General features: G+C 49.5%; 2 protein-coding genes across 4 annotated transcripts in view; one reads left to right on the top strand and one right to left on the bottom strand.

The window, feature by feature from the left end:
• CUNH1orf226 (chromosome unknown C1orf226 homolog) overlaps positions 1-17,506 on the bottom strand; it is a 385,517-nt gene extending 368,011 nt beyond the window's left edge. Inside the window, exons 1-2 of the mRNA XM_012468862.3 lie at positions 17,215-17,506; positions 810-905 (exon numbers count right to left, since the gene is read on the bottom strand). The gene's annotated coding sequence lies outside the window, so the exon portion shown is untranslated. The remainder of the gene's footprint in view (positions 1-809; positions 906-17,214) is intronic.
• OLFML2B (olfactomedin like 2B) overlaps positions 1-19,523 on the top strand; it is a 42,794-nt gene that overhangs the window by 5,619 nt on the left and 17,652 nt on the right. For 2 of the 3 annotated variants that reach the window (XM_021676175.2, XM_021676176.2), the window contains 4 exons: positions 375-482; positions 10,472-10,648; positions 16,528-16,759; positions 18,842-19,375. In XM_021676175.2, coding sequence (XP_021531850.2) covers positions 375-482; positions 10,472-10,648; positions 16,528-16,759; positions 18,842-19,375 — 1,051 coding nt within the window. The remainder of the gene's footprint in view (positions 1-374; positions 483-10,471; positions 10,649-16,527; positions 16,760-18,841; positions 19,376-19,523) is intronic. The other variant, XM_012468868.3, reaches the window with a different exon arrangement.

The raw sequence follows: 19,523 nt of genomic DNA, 5'->3' as shown, positions 1-19,523 counted from the left end.
GTTGACTCCATGTGTTTGCTGTTGAGACACTACTTCCAAGGAGCTCACAGTCTAGTAGGAAAGACAGATGTCAATGCAAGTGGCAGATTTCATAAAAGAGGCATAAACGGTTTGTGAAGGAGTCTAGACCTCAGGTTCACTTGTTCCTGTAGGACTCTACCATTTTCTTACCCAAACATTTCAGAAGGCAGAATGTGCATACACCACTGCGCTTGCCTACATCCCTGCGTACACAAACGTGTGTCTCACAGCAGCCTCTCAATTCCTGGCTGGTGGCTTTCCTGTCGAACCTCCAGCATGCAGATCTGAAAGGAAACTCTGCCCTGTGGTCTGTCTGTCCCAGCCCTGGACTAACCCTTTGCCTTGTTTCCTAGCTCTCCACAATCATAGACATGTTGGAAGGAGCATTCTATGGCCTGGATCTCCTGAAGCTACATTCAGTCACCACCAAACTGGTGGGGCGAGTGGACAAACTGGAGGAGGTAAGGAGGATTCCGATTTCCATCTTTCTTGATGGAGCCCAAAAGCGTATCAAACTTCCCACAGTAAATTTTCAGCTAGCACGTGCCCTGATTAGACTTAGCCCATTCTATTTTATGAAAAGGAAAATATACATTAAAGATTCATCCAAAATTATGCCAAATTGTTGGTAACAAAGAAAATTAGTTAAATAGAAATGCCAATACTGTAGCTTGTCTTTTTCATCTATAAGATCCTCTTAATCATATAACCAATGTCTTTTCATTTTTACCTTGACTTCCAGGGACCTCAGATCTCAATGAAGTGTAAAGGTACAATAAGCATCTTACCTCCAGTTTTAAGGTGGAGTCATCTCCTTCCCTGGTATATGGTTCCTAATTTCTCTCTGTTCTGGTGCATACCCCTTTATTTGTGTGTAAATCCATCTGAAATTCATTTAGAGGAAGAAGACATAAAAATGATTACTAATAAGTAATGTTTCCTACTCAGCATTCAGGCTGGTCATGCCCAGGATGAATAGACGAGTCATGCAATTTTCATAGACGAACACATCATACTCCTCTGTCTGGGCTCTGAGGGTTGTACAGGGGGTGCTGTGGTTTTCATCTAGTGGTGTGTGACATGATGGCGGGAGCTGGGAATTGTTACAGATACTGTAATGACATTGACAGCGCTTGTTGCTGTGATGCCTTAACATATAGTGAGAAATCATTTAGTCACCCAAAAAGTAACTAACATTATTCAACCTTATGGGTAAGAAACTTTATGGATATGTTTCATTGACTTGCATCCGGTTCTTGGACTCATACTTGAAACTGACTCAAAGAGCTGCTGCTCCAAGTAGAAATCTGTTTCTTTAATGTTTACAGCATTGCTGTAAGTGGTAAATTCAATAACACAATGACTGTAAACATAGCAATATTCCTCATGGAAAAGTGGGCTTTTCAGGGGCTGTCACGAAAGAGCTAAAGTTCCTTGATCCATGATTAGTAGATGTAGTGATTTGCGGCAGAAAGAGCAGCAGGCTTGGTGTCAGGACGAGATGAGTTCCTTACTCTGTGCTCCCAAGCAGCCGTGTCCTACCTTCTCCATCTGTACAGCGAGAATAGTACCCTGCCTACTCTGTATGATTGCTGAGAGGATGCGAAACACAGTAATCAGTATGAAAATACTTTGAAATGGTTAAATTAAACAAGGCTCTGACCATGGAGAGACTGGGGACAAACATTCCCACATTGCTTTCCCAAGCAGCTGCCACAAAGATTATGAAACATTGCAGTTACAAGGACTGGTTTCAGCACACTCCTTCCACTCCTAAAATTTTTCCCAGAAAGTGAACACCAGTTCCTTCTCCACCCGCCCTTGGGCTTAGCGCCTCCAATGCTATGATGAGGTGCTTTCTGAATATGGCTGTTGGCTCTGGGAGGGTTGGAAGGTCCTTAATCACATCAATTAAGAGGTCCGATGAGAGGGTTTTGGAGCCTGAGCTTTGTAGACGGATCAGGGTGGCCAATAAAACCGCATCAGCCTCCTCCTCACTGTCTGCCACTCTCTTTAAGAGGTTCTTTCAAAGAATTAGGACCCTAGGCATCTTGAGTCTCTTCTTTCTCAACATTAACACCCAGAATGATGACACTAGGATGGTCAGCACCATCCCACTACCAATGGACTTCATGCAGGCTTGGGACTCTTCCTCCTAGTTAAAAACCACTTTCTGATTATTTCAGATGCGTTCGAAAGGTATTAAACCAAGGTCCAATATTGGGAGGTGCCTCTGTTTCCCTAGGCCCCAAAATCATCCAAATGTTCAATGCCCCTTTGAGAAAAAGATTGCTCTTCTCTAGGAACAGGAGCCACAACAACCTCTTCTGCTTTTACCTGACCTTGGCAGCCACACAGTTGTCATTCTGCCTGGAGAACACAGCTTGAGAAAGATAGATCTGGCGGGGAGAGTACAGCTCAGGAGGCCAAGGTCAGGTGCTCAGCCTCTGAGAAGGCCAATGGGCTGGGCTTGTTCAAGGGCCACAGCCTTGTTCCAGCCTTGTCCAGCAGCTGAACCCTCCCTGCTCAGGAGGGAGTATGGGTGAATCTGATGCAACACCACTGCCCCAGCAGGGTGGTATCATCTATATAGTCACACAGTAACCTGGTTTCTGCCAAAAACAGTTTAGTTACTTCAATGAGAGTATCTCCTTGGCAGGACTGTGGTATGTTTAGTAGCAACTGGACCTTAATAATAATACCTTATATTTGTATAGTATATTATGTTTTTAAAGCATTCCATGTACATTTAGCCCATTTGTTCCTGGATAGTGTGAGAGCCAAGGAAATTAGATGACTTGACCAATTTCACAGTGCTAGGAAACATAGGGCCTTCTGGTTCTTCGTCCAGGGCTCTTTCTAATCAGCCCTGTAAGTTTCTTAAAATCATTGCCATCTTCCCTGCAAGCATCAGTTTTTCCTCACAAGAACTCCAAACAATAGCTCTTCCAAGGGAATTTCCAGGCAGGACTGTGACTATATCCCATAGTTCCATTAAATAGGATTAAAGTTGAGTTAAGGAAGGTTTCCCCAAACCAGACAGCCTAAGGTGATAGGGTGCTGAAGTGTGACAGCAGTCTTCAGATGGGTCAGGGCCCCTGTGCCCAAAGAGTAGAGCCCTGTATTCACTTGAGTTTGTCTCAAGGCTCATGCCAGCTGACTGTCTGGAGTCTGCAGTAATCGAAAAGGCAGACTGTTGGGTAAATTGAAAAAACACTCCCTCTCCAGCTCGGTCTGCAGGAGGAATGGAAGTTAATTTCTGCTCCTGGTCCTTGAATATTCTTGAATCCCAAGGGGAGTTCTTTGGAGGTCAGACAAGACAAAGGGGTCAGATTGGAGAGGCATTTTGCCCAGAGTAAGATCCATGGTTGGCAGTATAAGCAGGTACACATTTATGGGATATAGCCACAGTTCCACCTTGAGTATACAGGAGGAGGTAGGAATGGAAACTTCATTTGCAGATGAAAGAGGAAGGAAGGAGAGAGAAATGGAATCTGAACTATTTTGAGTTTACCTTTTGGTAAAATCAGCTCTGGGAGCAGCTCTGCTTAGCGGAATAATTTGGGGTTAGCTTTTGTTTTAAAAAAAATGAAAAATGACACATGCATAGAAAAGTGGATAAATAATGAATGTCAGACTTTCTAGTTTTTGTCAATTTGGAAGATATAGCTTAGTAGGGTCATTTCACTGTGTTCCAGAAACTTAACTCCGAAAATAACTTTCCAGTTCACTGAGGAAGTCTGAAACCTCATGGACCAGTTTTAGAACTGCTCCAGGAATAAGAAACACTCAAGGTGGTCGGCAGTCCAACACAGACCCCAACTCACCTCTCTTTCCTGTGAGTGGCTGGGAGGAAAAGGGCATGCAGGAAGTGTGGGTACGTGTTGGAGTTGAGAGGTGGGTGGGCACAGAACATAAATATCTGAAGAGATGGGAGTTAAAAGTCTAGAAAGAAAATCTGTAGCTTCCAAAGGCAAAGGCAAGCCTTGTTTATTGCATATAGAGCTGGCGATGGCATGCACTCAGCTCAAGAAAAGACTTCACCCGAGCTCTAAGTGCACTTGGAGACCCAAAGACTTGTAGGCTGCCCAGGCCTAAAGCTGGTTTCTGAATGTCAGCAGGACTAGAGGCATGGTGTTCAACCCCTAGCAGCACATACTGCTTCCAGGGGCAGATTCATTACTAAAGTGGAGAAAAAGACAAACAGGGACAGATTGTTACAATAATCTTTTAGCATCAAGGCTTTAGTTGGGTTCAGTCATTTCCATAAAATTTGCAAATTTTTTTTTTTTTTTTTTTTTTTTTGAGACGGAGTTTCGCTCTTGTTACCCAGGCTGGAGTGCAATGGCGCTATCGCGGCTCACTGCAACCTCCGCCTCCTGGGTTCAGGCAATTCTCCTGCCTCAGCCTCCTGAGTAGCTGGGATTACAGGCACGCGCCACCATGCCCAGCTAATTTTTTGTATTTTTAGTAGAGACGGGGTTTCACCATGTTGACCACGATGGTCTCGATCTCTTGACCTCGTGATCCACCCGCCTCGGCCTCCCAAAGTGCTGGGATTACAGGCTTGAGCCACCGCGCCCGGCCTAAAATTTGCAAATTTTATGAAGAAATGTCCCACCCCTACCTTGCTGCAGGATTCCTGTGTTTGTAGTATTTGAAATGCTTGTGTACACACGTGCCTTTGTGTATGTGTGTGTGCATAGCCCATGCTCTTAAAATAGATGCATGCCTGCAAGCTTTCCATAGTGTAACTTCTGCCTTGCCCCTTCTGGTGTGTGTGTCTCTTTCCTTTTTCTTGAATCTACCTGCTGGAATTTGCAAACTACATCCATGAGCATAGATGGCACCGGGGAACCTTGTGTCCCAGCTGAAGCCTTTTCTCTTAGTAACGTTGCCTCCAAGGAAGATTTAAGTCCACGATGGATTTTCCAGAGCCAGAACTGGCCCACTCCCCAGAATGTACTGGAACAGGCATTGCTGAGGGCTTCTTCCCTACACCTAAAGCTTTGGTGGCTTTTGTGTTTCTGGACTGAAAGGCAAGATCAAAGAAGCATTCTTGACCCTGAGGGATATATCTTTTCACCAGGTAATAGGAAAATGTAATTTTCATCTGTGCAGAGCTGTCTTTTTCCAAGCCTTCCCTTTCCTCCCATCTTCCACCCCTATTAAGACATCCCCAGGGCTCACTCTCCTGATCAAACCTGCTCTCTCCGAGGGGTTTGCTATAAGTCATTTCACTCTTCCTCAAGTGAAGGCTTGGAGAGGGGCACTGCTTACCCACTGACTTCAGTGTCCTCCTACGTGAAAAGGCAGAGGGTTGAAGTTAATGTTTCTAAGATATATTTCAGCCCTAATGCTGTTTAATTCAATTTACATCTTAACCAATATATTACCTCTCCTGGGGTTGTGTTTACTTCAAATCTAATATGCCATTGTGAGACATAAGGTTTTCTTCTTGGCTAAAGAGACTTACAGTGTGAGTATCAGCCCTTCATCTGTCAGCCTAGGAACAGTTTAGAGCTGCCAGGATGTGCAGGCAGGCATGCTCAAGTGGCCCTATTTTAAGGGGTGAGGTTACCCCTAATGTAGAAATTCATCACCAGAGGCCTGGGACTTCTTGCTCTTACCTTGTTTGACTCTCCTGCCAGGCCCTGGACTTCTTAAGGGCAAGCTGGGTCAAATCATCTTTGTTACCCAGGCCCTAGTCCAGCACCTAATGTGGGACAAATGCTCCACAGCTGTTTGGTTGGATGAGTGTTCAATGGGGCAGCTGGTGGCTCCCTGAACCCAGGCCTGCCTATCTCTCCCATCAGCTGTGGTTGGAGGGATTAGGCTGCAGCCCGCGTGTCCTGAAATCAGGAGCACCTGCTGTTTCCAGCTGTTCTCTTCCCCAGCTCTCTTACCAGGGGCTAGGAGACAGCTGTCAGCTGAGGTGGCTGTCCCAGGCCATCTGGTCCTAGCTGTCTCCTGAAGGGTGCAAAGTGTGAGCACGGTGAGCTGATGGGAACTGCACACTCTCCCCCAATGAGTCCAGTTATCAAGCCCGATTTCTGCGCCCAGCACTGTACCACATGCAGCACCTCATCCAGCTCCATGCCAAGCCTGGGTGAGGTAGGTGTCATCATTCCTTCTGTTTCCACCTGGGACCTAGAGAGGTTTCATCCCTCGCCCTGTGTGGTTATATAAGCAGGCCGTGACTGTAGTGTGGATTACACCTGGTCTCCAGAGCCAGCATCTTCCGCTACGCACACCCCGTCCCTGGTTCTGGTTGTAAAAACGAGACCACAGAGAACTGCCAGAGTTCTGCCCTGTGGTCATCTCTCCCCTGGTCCCAAGGCTTTGGTTTAAGCCACTACAAGAGCTGGACAAGGCCAGGATACGGTCTATGCACTTCATACCTATTCCATCAGTCTACACATCCGGTTGTGCCGGCCCTCCGTGGCTTGTCAAAGCACCAGCCATGCTGACTAGGGCTGACTGGTGGCTGTACCCCTAATGCCACCTGCATCCGGTTCCCCTTTGCTCCTCCCACAGGGTCCCTGCCTCGTTTGCACGCTCTCTTCTCTCTGGTGTGTGTGCATCTGTCTGCAGTCAGCAGTGGACGCCTGTTCCCAACTGGCAGCATGGCACCAGTGGACACCCGTTCCCATCAGGCACCCTCCAGTGCCCAATTGCATACCTCTCCCACACATGGCACTTGTTCTATGAACACTTTTCAGTTCCTTGGCTCTGCCTGGCCCAAGGAATCATGACGACAAGGTTCTCAAAACTTTCATTGCCACAGTTGTCTGTGTCCAGCCTTCTGTCCCAGCCCTGTATCTACCTGCTCTTCCTTCCTCCCTCTTCCCTTCCCTCATCATGGTGCCAGGATCCTTGGCAGGGGCCATGGGTACACTTGCTTCTGCCAGATAGGCATGGTTCCCACCTCCTCTGCCACATTGCCAGCACTACCCACAAGCCGAGTTGCACACACCATGAACGTCATGGCTGCAGCTGTCCCGGGGGAAGAGCTTGAGGCATGAGGTCATGGGGTTCACTCATCTGCCAGGGCAGGATCGAAGGTACCCTGTGCAGGTGGCATTCGCTGCATCTCCTGAGAATCACCTCACAAAAGGCCCTTGGTGTGAGGAGTGCAGAGTTCCAGGGAGGAGTGGGGAGCTCTTGAGGGTCAGCACCCCTGGGTTGGAGGTGGCTGACTGGGGGTGGCCAAGGAGAGGCATCTGTGGCTGCTGTCCTGGGGGACACCAGCTGGCTCAGCCTGCAGGCCAGTGGGGTGATGCCACCGCCAGCCTGTTGTTGATTCAGGCGGCTGGTGGGCTTTGCCATTCCCATGAGGGGAATAAAGTGTACTTCTCCTCCGGGTTCTCAGGGCGGGCTTGCCTGAAACCCTCCTTTTTTGGAAATGCCAAATAATGCCTCCTCACTGACACCAGAAAGGGGCTGGGAGACTATAAATCAATGTGAAGGGGGCTCTCTAGGGCCATAGAAACCCCAAGACCTGGGGGGCCGCTCTTGCATCACAGTGAGCACGCCACGCCCACTGGTGCACGGTGTTTAGGAATCCAGCGAGATCTTCTGTCTAATAGTAAGGATACTTAGGCCCAGCCAGCCAGTCCACCCAGAGGTGCCAGCACCTTTAGAAGAGTCCTAGGGCCAGCGCTGAGCCACAGGTCTGGACACCCCTCAGTGCACTCCTCAGAGAAGCCTATGGACCTGGCAAGGAGTCAATGCCTGCATCTGCCATATTGGCCTGGCAGAGTTTCTGCAGAGCACTTTTTACTAGTTGATGTTTTCTTGTCTATTTCTTTGTCTCCTGCCTATTTCCGCCTCATGGAGGGTGACTTTCACCGGGGCAGGATCCCAGTGGCCTTGCTCACGCTTGAACCTTCAGCGCAGCACTGAGCACCGGAATGCCTTAATAGAAAAGTAACACATTGAATCCCTGCACCTGCTGGGCTTGGCGATCTGTGTTAGGCTGTGAGAGCTACAGGAGGGGCGTCACAGGTGCTGCTCTCAGCAGGTGCTTATGGATTGCAGAAATGCTTGAACCCCACTGAGGCCAGAAACCTTTCCCATCAGTCACGGAAAGAACTCAGCTCCTATAAAACAGCCCTTGTCACACATTTCTGTCTGCTTTTCAAGCAGCCATGCCCCAAGCTTTCTCCACTTCAGGTGGTGCTTCTCAAACTTTAATGTGTACGCAGAGCGTCTGGGGATCTTGTTAAAACATAGATTCCGATTCGGCAGGGCTGAGTGGGCCTGAGAATCTGCATTTCTAGCAAGCACCTGTGTGATGTTGATGCTGCTGGTCTCTGCACCACACTTTGAACAGTGAGGATTTATGAGAGTCCAACACTTCTGTATTTTTCAGCATCTATGCATATCCTGTCATGTATCCTGAAACCAGACTGCAAGTATGCTCTGGCTTTTTGACATGCTTGGCGCTGCTGAGAGCTGCCTGTGTGCTGGGATCCTCTCCTGGTATTCTTAGCGATTCAGCAAGTGAGCTGAAGGAGCAAAGGCCAGGAGGCCGTGTGCTGGTTCCACTCCACCACTTTTTTGTAGTGACCTTGGGCAAGTCACATTCTTGCTCTGGGCCTCAGTTTCCTTTCTGTGAAATGAAAGGTTAGGCATGAGTTGTTAGGTCCATTCCAGCTGTAACATTCTATGAAAAGTAATAGCCACTTAGCCCAGTATGTTTCATGGACATCCATATATGTTGACTCACTTAATCCTTGAAACAACCTATAGGAAAAGTGCTGGTATTATCCGCATTTTCCAGATGGGAAACTGAAGTGGAGGAGTTGCAGTAATGTGCCTGAGATCTCAGATCTAGCAATAGCAGCAAGAGAGGTGAACCGGTTTCCTCCAGAATCCATGCTCTTACCCATTACGTTTGACCTCCTGATAGATGACGCCTATCAGGAGTGACTACATACCCAGGAAGATCACTCATTCTGGGCATTCTTAAAACAAGACCTCTTTCTCATGGACGTTAGCTCTCATAGTTAATTCTGTGCAATTTAGAGAGGCTGGCTTAGCCTAAGTGCCACGGAACACTCTGAGCCCTTCCAGCACTCAGGATCTGGCATGCAATGAAATGCCATAAGAATGGTGTGGTTTCAGAGCCAATGGTTTCAGAGCCAGGTTCATTTAACAAACACCTATTGGGCTCTCTGGGCAGCCCCTGTAGGAGCCTCTGGAGCTGCAGTGTCTGGGTGTCACTGCCTGGATATGCCCACATCCCCTGGCTCTGCACCATTGGGTCTTCCCTCTAAGATGTTAGTAGCACCCCCCAGGCTGCAGGGCTGTCTGGCAATGACTGAGCTTTTATACTTCCTGCATCTGTTTGTTAAAGAAAGAGGGAAAGCAAACACATCCTCTATTTTACATGGTTCCTTCCTCAACCTCATAAACAGGGCCCAAAGGAGAACATCACATTAAAAAATTAGATGCCCATGGAAACCTTAGTGTGAGGGCCAAAGTTGGATCTCAGTGTAGCCAAACCTCTTTAAAAATAACTAGAGGAGAGGCGCCTCTCAGGCTGTCGACGACTCTTCTTGATTTAACTCCCATTCAGTGTTCACCTTCTCTAGGAAGCTGCCTGGATGCCTCCACTCTCCTCTCAACTCGGGAAACCTCACCTTTGCCATTTACAGAACCTGACATAGTTGGTCCATCCCCAGTTATAGCTGCCATCTCTCCAGCCCGACCCAGGTCCAGAGCCCCAGGGATACCTAAAGCCTTTCTTTCTGTAGCACTGGACTTAGACGTGGGAGATACTCAGCAGTGTTGATTGACTGAAATGCAGCCTTGGCCCTCTCTGGTGTGAATGAGGTCTAATTTGCCAAGTAAGGGGTCATTTAGTGAAACTGTTTTTATGGGTAAATAGAAAAGTTTGAAGCCAGACTATTGATTTTCTATGTAAACGATGCTTTTAAAGTGCCAGGGAATGGTTTATGGTCATTAGAAAAGCAGACTGGATTTTTTTTTTTTTTTTTTTGGCCACCTCTTCTAAAATTGCTTTAAAAGCCCCTCTTTCATTAACTGAGCAACTGGTTCACATGTATGGGATGAGAGTCAATGGAATTCATTAATGTTCTTCAACATTGGGTAAGTCTGGGCTGTACACAAAGGACAGAAAAAGAGCCCGGTGTCCTGGTGGCCCAGAGACTTGGCCATGTTATTAATAGGACAGCTACGGTAGTTTGGGCAGTATTTCCTGTAGTTGGACATCCCGGCACTGAGCTGCCCTGGAAATGCTGCCTGGGGACCTGGCACCAGTGCCCTGCCCAGGACTGGACACACTCTCAAGCCCCAATCACTTGTTGGATGATTTCTCAGCCTGTCCGTTGCGTCTGTGCTCTGAGCGAAGGTGGCTGCTAGCTGCCTCCTGCTTGTCTTCAGTGCTTTAATGGATCATCTTTTTAATTTTTCTCCTTCTTAGGAAGTTTCTAAAAACCTCACCAAGGAAAACGAACAAATTAAAGAGGACATGGAAGAAATTCGAACCGAGATGAATAAGCGAAGCAAAGAAAACTGCTCCGGAAACATCCTAGATAGCGTGCCAGACATCCGCTCAGCCCTGCAGAGGGACGCGGCGGCAGCCTACGCCCACCCAGAGGTACGGCCCCCGCCTCCAAGGGCCTCTGATCACAAGCCCTGGAAGTGTGACACCAGCATCTCTCCTCTGCATAGAACTTTTCAGGGTTCAGTCCCTTCACAGAGAGGAGCTCACTTCATCCACACAATAGTTCTGCAGCCGACCCCGTTTTACTTAACACTGAAGCCCCGAGATGTTCGGCGAGTGTTGAAGCCAGAACTGAAATCTGAGTCTGAGTCCCAGCCCCCATTTTTTTCACAATCTCATATCCCACCTTTGTGTGTGACCATCTCTTGTGTTTGTAGATAGGGAGGACATGCATGCTGTCTTGTCTAGGACCATCCTGGTTTACTCCTGCTGTCTGCCGTGACTTTTTATTTTTTTAAGAGACAGGGTCCAGCTCTGTCACCAAGGCTGGAGTGCAGTGTTGTGATCATAGCCCAACATTTGCAGCCTCAAATTCCTGGGCTTAGGTTATCCTCCTGCCTCAACCTCCTGATTAGCTAGGACTGCAGGGACATGCTACCATGCCTGGCCAATTTTTAATTTTTTTTTGGAAATACAGGGTCTTGCTATGTATTTTTTGTAAATATGGCTGGTCTCGAACTCCTGGCCACAAGCAATCCTCTTGCCTCAACCTCCCAAGTCACTGGGAGGACAGGCGTGAGCCACCGTACCTGGCCCTGGCATGGTTATTAATGGCACCCTCTTTTACTCTCAAAAATGCCCCAGTTTGGAAACAAATTATATTCCCTCCCTCCTCATTTATAGGAGACTTTGTAATTTACTACATATTTTCATCACTATGCCATGTGGCCGTCATCACAGCTCTAGAAAAGCAGGCCAGACAGAGATCAGCATCCTCATTTTACAGATAAGGAGATCGATCCAGCTATGGTCATGTTCTCCCTCATTCAGTTGGGAAGTGGTGGCAGAGGGTCTCAAACCTCTGTTTCTTCCCACCCAGTTGTGTCCCTAGCACGAAGTTACCCACGAATGGAACGCTGTCTAATGTGATTTGAGTGACGCCGAAAGACCCACTTGCTTGAAAACGCCTCCCCATTTGGTACCTGCTTCTTTTGGCTCCAGTTCCTGCTAAGTTATGTTTATGTACTGAAGGTTAAATGTGTTACCATTTAATGTATTGGGTTGTTTACTGAATTGTTGTCTAAGAAATAGGCATTAATTTGGGAGATAATCCAAAAGAGTGGAAGAGGAAACAGGTAAGTTTTGGTGGCGGGACTTGAAGAGTCCTATTAGCAAGGCACACCGTTAGCAAGACAGGTCTGGATCAAGTGGGCAGCCCGGGGATGGCAGCACTTAAAAGAGACTTTGTTTACTTTAACTGGTTACCAGGGGTTGACGGTAGAGGGCAGAGTTGTGGCACACTGGTTTCCAGGGAGTGAGCTCCAGGCGGGCCACTGAGGGGTCCCCTCGGCTTCGGGGAGTTGTTCTGAGTGTGGGTTGAGTAGGACCTGAGACAGCTGGAGCCCCTGAGCTGGTTTCTCTGTAGGCTGTGATGTGGAGAACTTTGGGGAAGCATTGCTATGCAGGACTGTGTTGCCTGGACCATTGAGAATTGAGAGAGGAAGGAAGGCGGGGTATGTGGGCTTGAAACTCTTGGGTAGGGCTGTTCATCAAAGTGGTGACAGGCAGGCAGCGGCTGGGTTTGGGGATCTTGGGCACACATGTTCCAAAGGCAGGACTGCAGGCAGATTGGGGCTTTTGAGGCAACAAGCCCTGAAAAGAACATGGTGCCTCCACTCTCCCCAATATGTAACTCAAAGTAACAATTCCAAACCATAAACTAGCCATAAGAAAGGCCAATAATTTTCTGGCTTTGCCCATGATGACTACTTTGGTGCTTTTTTGGAAACATCATATTTCTTCAAAAATTATTTTGATTCTCATTTTGGGTGTCCCTGACATGCTGGCTACTGAGCACATGTTTAGTCTGCTTAGTGGGGCATCTCTGAGGGGGTCCGAGCTCATAAACCAAGGAGCCAGAAGACATTTGGTCTGGAAGGGAACTTGAAGGCTCCCACTCATTAAACCTGGGGCACAGTGTCTCTTATCTCAGCCCACCTGGCATCAGTGGCCCAGCTGCCCAGTGGAACCAGGCGTCCCTTGCCTGCTCTGGCTTCCAGTTTCCCATTTGACCGAGCTTAAGAATGCATCTGTTGTCTTGATGACACATTACGTGGTATGTTCGGGAACCCAGCTCAGATTTCCTGAGGGCAAACAGCAAACCAAATCAAATACACCAAACCCCTTTTCTCCTTGCTCAGCAGTCCCTTCCCCTCCTCCAGTCCCCATTCATCACACTGCTGAGGTTAGCACAATCCTTCCCACCAGAGCGGTGGGGCAGAAAGGGGAAGTGGTACCAGAGGCTCCGAGGCGGGATCTTGTCGTCCCTCTCTTTAGTGAACCCCATGCCAAAAAGTGGGTGGAAGGGGCACTGGGTTCGGTTGTTTATTTTCAGGGTTCCTGTAGGTGATGTCAGAGCTTTCTTGGATTGGTGAGTGGTAATTTGTTGAGGGCTTCTCTCTAAGATGGTCCTTGCCTGGAGGGTTGGCATGGGGCTCTGAGGGCTGGGTTGGGAGTAGAGAGAGGAGGATGGGAGTGGGAACATTCGACTCCAGGAGCTGAAGTCATACAACAGACTCGGATTCACAGAGAAAGGAAATCGAAGCTTGGTGGGGGCTGCTGCCACCCCGTGCAGCCTGTCGCCAGTGGATCTGAGGAAATTATATGTTCCCTGGCAAGGGCTGTCCGTGGTCTTGCTCCATCTCCTTGGCTGGGAGAAGGCACTGCAGTTCCCACCCTTCCCCAAGAGCCTGGAATTAAAGACAGTTCCTGGGGTTTGTGGTGAAGAAATGACAACCTGCTTTTGCAATGCAGAGGGAGACCAGGGTCTGGTAATTAGATGCCCTTCCGTGTCTGAGTCACGGGCTGTGGCCACGGTCTCCTGACAGCCTGCCGGGCTGCTCTTCCCAGTGGGAAATGAGGGATCTCCCAAGTCTCCTGGGTAGGAGCCAGACCACGGTGCGGAGGACTTGGGGAGGCAGGCAAGTTTTTGGATGGCAGGCAAGTTAGTCTTGTGGTCACAGCTGCGGGCAGAGGGCTTAATGGAAGGAAGAGGCAGGGCTGAGGGCGGGCAGCCTGGGGCCAACCTGAGTTGTGTGACTTGAGAAGTGCTCCTCCCAGCCACTTAACTGATTGACTTTTAACCAAGTTGCTGAACGACTCTGAGCCTCTGTTTCCTCATCTGTAAAATGTGGATGATGGTATCTACCTTCCCCATTGCTGTAAGCGTTAAAAATAATACAAAAGGACATGGCCATAATAAGTGTTCATTAAAATATCATCTCCAGCAACCAGATATCGCCTACAGCTGAGGTGGTGGTTACATCACCAGCAAGAACAAGGAATTGAGGGAGGGGCAAGGAGCCGGAGTGGGGGGAGTTGGGGGCTGCCCCAGGCACAGCCGGGCATGTCAGCCTGTTTCCCTTGGGCAGAGAGAGCAGGCTGGCAGAAGGGTGTCCCCTGCCTTCAGGAGTCGGTCACCACTGAGTGCTAGGGAGGGAGAGATACACGAGCCCATTGGTTGTGCCATCCAGATGAACTCTCTTGTCACGAGAAAGCAGGCACAGGCTTGGGGGTGTTCTTGGGGGTAATGAAGACTCAGGGCTTTCTCCAGGCCAAATTGAAAAGATCAAAGCAAGAGCCTGGTTTGCTTCTTTCTGTGCAAAAGGAGCACGTTGGTCATGGTGGCTGGGTCCCTACAGCCACCATGGAGTGGCTAAAGGCCCCGCCCTGCCTCGGGGCACCGGGCATCCAGGAACACAGGTTTGAGCTTCCACATGGGCTCTGCTCTCTGGGTGGCTTCCACCAAGGCCTAGAATTACAGGATTAAAAGGAGCTCATTCCCCTTCCCCTGGTTGAGAAGGGACCTCATGGTTTAGGTGGCTGCAGGAAGCCGCCTCTTCATTAATCAGCCATCAGAGTCCTGGGGAGAGCAGGGCTGGGCCACGCTCCTCTCAGGCTCCCACGCTTCTCTGATGGAGCCACCACAGCAGCTGGACCCACCTGTAGGATGGCCCTGAATTTGAACACAGTCAGTTCACAGGTTGTATGCCCAAGGTCCTTTGCTTTCAAAGGCGGGTGATTATAATCCTGGACAGGGAGTCTGCCTGGACAGACCGACACAGGACCAGAGATCCTGCCACACTGTGGACACGGGGGCTCCTCCTTGGGCAGCAGCTCTGTGGAGGACAGGGTGCTCCATCTGCATAATCAGAGCTGTCACAGGGGCACTCTCATAGTGCCATCCAAATGCCCAGTCACCTGGCCATGTGCTGCCTACTTTTAAGCATCATTTGTTTGACAAAATCAAATGCCGGTTACCAATTCCTTGGGATTTGTTATGATTCCAAAGTATGAATATTAGGGAGCCTCCATCCAGATAAATCAAAGATGAACAAGAAATGGTCTCTCTTCTTTCAGATTCCCGTAGTCTACAGAGACTAAACGGTGCCTATGGAAAGCAGGCTAGGAGAGGTTCTACAGTAGAATCACAGACTTGTATTCATTAGGACTTGTGTTCAGCTTGGGTGAGAGACCCAAATACAGCGCCTTAAACAATAGAAAGCGTTGTTGTTCTTTCATGTAAAAAAAAAAAAACTCTGGAGGCAGGCAGTCCAGAGCTGGTATGATTAGCTCCAAGATGTCATTAGTGACTTTCATCCTCAAAATCCCCTCATGATCACAAGATGGCTGCTCAGCTCCAGCCATTCTGTCCACATTTCAGTCCAGAGAAATGAAGAAGAGAGCAAAAGATGCCTCCCAGCTGAGTCAGCCCCCCTTACACAGAGAACTTTTCCAAATGCACATCTCACCAACTTTTTCCCATACCCCGCTGGCCGGAATTCAGTCCCAAGGCCATCCCCATAAAACCAGGTCTTCATTAGTAAGGAACAAGAGGGCAGGGAATTTGAGTAGTCAATGAGAAATCTCTGCCATAAAGCACAAAATGTGTCTTGGGGAAGGTGAATTAATTCTGAATTAGAAGGTCCAGGAGTATTTCCTTGGGGGCCTGAGATTTTAGCTGGGCCTTGAGAAGTAGACAAATAAGGAGCTATATTGGGGGAAGGAAGTATAATGGCTTTCCAGGCAGAGGAAACAGTCTGAACATAGATCCAGTGGCTCAGGAGAGCCAAGAGTTTCCGTAGTAGTCGAGTGACTGGAGTGCCTAGGGCGTGAGGTACAGGACACACAGCAAGAGAGAAGAATGCTGAGCTAGGTCAAGATCAGTTTTACTTTGGACTAAAGTATGCAGGAGGAGGGTTTGGGGGATGGGCGTGACATGTGTTTTAGGAAGCTTATTCTGGTTGCTGTAACAAGCTTCATCCTGAGGCGGTGTGCATCCTGGTCCTTTGGCTTCACGTCCCAGGCCAAGCACCCTCCCCTCACGTGGATCTCACTGGAAGCAACTTACACCAGATCTAAGTCACGCAGCATCCCTAGGCCAGAGCCAAGAGGATGACTGCATTCTCTGGGCAGTATGATGAGTCAAGCATAGAGACCGATTCTAGAACCAGACTTCCTGGGTTCAAGCTGCCTTACCACTCACCTGTTGTGGGACCTTGGGAAATTTATGTAACCTCTCTGTGCCTCAGTTTCCTGATCTGTATATGATCGTGATAAAAATAGAGCCTACTTCATAGAACTGCTGAGAAGATTGAATTAGCTAACATATGTAAATGTATAAAGAGCTTAGAACAATGCCTGGCTCTTCGGAAGTGCTGCTGTTATTAGCACGGCCTCGGGTCCAGCCTTGCCCCCACCTGCCGACTGCCCCTCTGACCAGTGACCTGACCTTTCCTTGTGTCCCCTCTGAGGAACAGTATGAAGAGCGATTTCTGCAGGAAGAAACCGTGTCCCAGCAGATCAACTCCATCGAGCTCCTGCAGACGCGACCCCTGGCTCCACCTGAGGTGGTGAAGCCACAGCGGCCCCTGCAGAGGCAGGTCCACCTGAGAGGCCGGCCAGCCTCACAGCCAACCGTCATCCGGGGCATCACCTACTATAAAGCCAAGGTCTCTGAGGAAGAGAATGACATCGAAGAGCAGCGTGAGTTGGGGTCAGCAGGGCGGCCCCAGAGGCAGGGCAGGGAGGGAGTCACCATTTGGACCATGTGGGGATGGACTTCCTGGAAGCCATATACCCCTTCTGCATTTCGATTACTGCTGTGGGCCTGTTATCCAGAGCTCTCACTGCATTTCCTCACAACTCGCTGAGTGGTGCTGGGCAAGGCACTTAACTTCTCTGGGCTTGCAGAAGACCATATGGCAGGGCGTGGCTGGGCTGGAAGGGACTTCAGTGCCCTCCAGTTCAGTCCTCCCCGTTTGCAGATGAGGAAACTGAGGCTTGGGGGGACTGACTCCCTCAGAGCCACGCAGTGGGCTTCCGCGCCTGCTCCTTCCTCTAGTCACCCTGAGCTTCCTGTCTCCAGCACCTCCCCTTTGATCTCTGTCCCACTCCCTTTCTCGTGGAAGAGAGACGATCCCCTTCTCCATCACCTTTACCTTGTTTCCTTAGGCTTCTTCCTCTTCCTGTGCTCCTCGTCGCCTCTTCCTCCTCTCCTCCTCCTCCTGTCTTCTTTCTTTTCCTTGCCCAGCGTTCCCAGCAGGCATCCGCTCTTCCCCTCTCCCGACTGTGTCTGAGCAGGTCCTTCCCCGTCAGGGCGGATGCAGCAGCCTCCTGTCTGTCTCCTTGCTTCTGCCTTTGCCTCCACCCCGTTTATTCTCCAGCCAGTAGCTGGCGTCATCATTTTGCCCATGTTTAACTGTGTGGTTTTTTTTTTTTTTTTGGTCTTTTTTTGTGTTGTTGATTTGTGGGAGTTTTTTACATATTCTGGATACAAGTTCTTTGTCTTCATATGTGTTGCACGTATTTTCTCCCTATCTACAGCTTGCATTTTTAGTTCCTTAATGGTGCTTTTGATGAGCACGTGAAGTCTACTAATGATTTTTTTTGTGGTTAGAGCTCTTTGTGTTCTAAGAAATGTTGGCCTCTCTATGTTTAATCTCTGCAGCCTTCCCTGTTTTGCTCAGAATAAAAACTGAAGTCCACACACAGCCTCTAAGCCATGCATGCCCAGCACCTGCCCTCGCTCTGACCTCACCTCTGGCCACTTTCCCCCTCTTGTGCTTCAGTCACGCTGGCCACCTCGCTGCGCCTGGGCCACTGCAGGCACGTCCTGCCTCAGGGCCTTTGCTCTGCGGTTACTCACCCCTGGAATCCTTGTCCCGGCTGGCTGCTTGCTGACTCCTTTACCTCCTCCAGGCAGCTGCTCATCTCCCCAGCTCAAGGGTCTCATCCTCACCACTTTATTCTTCTCTGCAACCTTCCCTCCCTTCCCTTTTTTGACTCTTTACCCTACTCTTTGTTCCCCATAGCACCTTCAAGTGCACAATCCTGTCTATTTTCTAGCGTGTCCACCACTAAATGGAAGCTCCATGAGGTCAAGGATCCTTGTTTTGCTCACTGTTGTTATTCAAACTTCATAAACATGTGTTGGAGGCCAGGTACGGTGGCTCACACCTGTAATCCCAGCACTTTGGGAGGCCAAGGCAGGTGGATCACGAGGTCAGGGGATGGAGACCAGCCTGGCCAACATGGAGAAACCGCGTCTCTACTAAAAATACAGAAATTACCCGGGCGTGGTGGCGCATGCCTGTAATCCCAGTTACTCGGGAGGCTGAGGCAGGAGAATCACTTGAACCAGGGAGGTGGGGGTTGCAGTGAGCCGAGATCATGCCACTGTACTCCAGCCTGGTGACAGACTGAGGCTCCGTCTCAAAAACAAAACAAACAAAAAAATAAAAACATTTGTTGGATGGATGGATTGGATGACTCACCCCCAGTCATTGGGGTTCAGGGCCCATGACTATGCGTCCTGCCAGTGACTCCTGAGTCCTGGGGGGGTGCGTGGCTGCAGTCTGTTCAGAGGAACCTCCCGGAAACACACTGTCCTTCCATCTGTGCTCCTGCCCAGCTTCTTCCGAAATCCCAGCCAGGCCCCCTCTCTAACTCAGGCCACCGTGTTAAGGAAAGGCTCCCTCTCATTCACCTGCCCGTGGCCACGTGCTCTTTGTCATCTGCAGGTTGTTTCTCTTCTCTGCCACAGTGAACTTTGTGTTTGTTTCACAGAAGATGAGTTTTTCAGCGGTGAGAATGGAGTGGATTTGCTGATTGAAGATCAGCTCCTGAGACACAACGACTTGCTGGCCAGTGCCACCCAGAGGCCGGCAGCCACCCGTCAGGGACACAGCATTGCTGCAGCAACCGATCTGAACACTCGGCCCACAGCCTGGTCCTCGGCACTGCCACAGCCCTCCAGCTCAGCTCCCAGCATCGCCGACCCTGCCTCAGTGGGACCACTCTCAGCAACACTCCAAACAACCCCAGCGTCTCCAGATCCCACGAGGGAGTCAGTCCAGCAGCCCTCTTCTCAGGTACCAGCCACCACCATGGCCCACACAGCCACCCAGCAACCCTCAGCCCCGCCTCCTCCAGCAGTGCCTCCCAGGCCGGAGTTGATGGAAGCTATACACACAGCCCCCGTGCCTCCCACCACAGTCAGAACAGACTCAATGGGGAAAAATGCTCCTGCTGGGCAGCAAACAACCCCTGCCAGTCCCACACTGAGCCCCGAAGAAGAAGATGACATCCGGAATGTCATAGGTAAGTTCATTGTACCTGGCCTTGGTCTCCTGATCAGCTCAGGTAAGAGGCTGAGCCTGAAAATATGTTGGGAGGAGGAGAGGCCAGACAGTCAAAGTTCCTCATGGGAATGGCGAGTGGGGTTATGCCTTTGACCAACGATTAGTTT

This window comes from Aotus nancymaae, unplaced genomic scaffold, assembly GCF_030222135.1.
Source record: "Aotus nancymaae isolate 86718 unplaced genomic scaffold, 86718_ANA_hifiasm-v0.15.2.pri h1tg000108l, whole genome shotgun sequence".
NCBI lineage: Eukaryota > Metazoa > Chordata > Mammalia > Primates > Aotidae > Aotus > Aotus nancymaae.
This window is presented reverse-complemented; position numbering and strand designations above follow the sequence as displayed.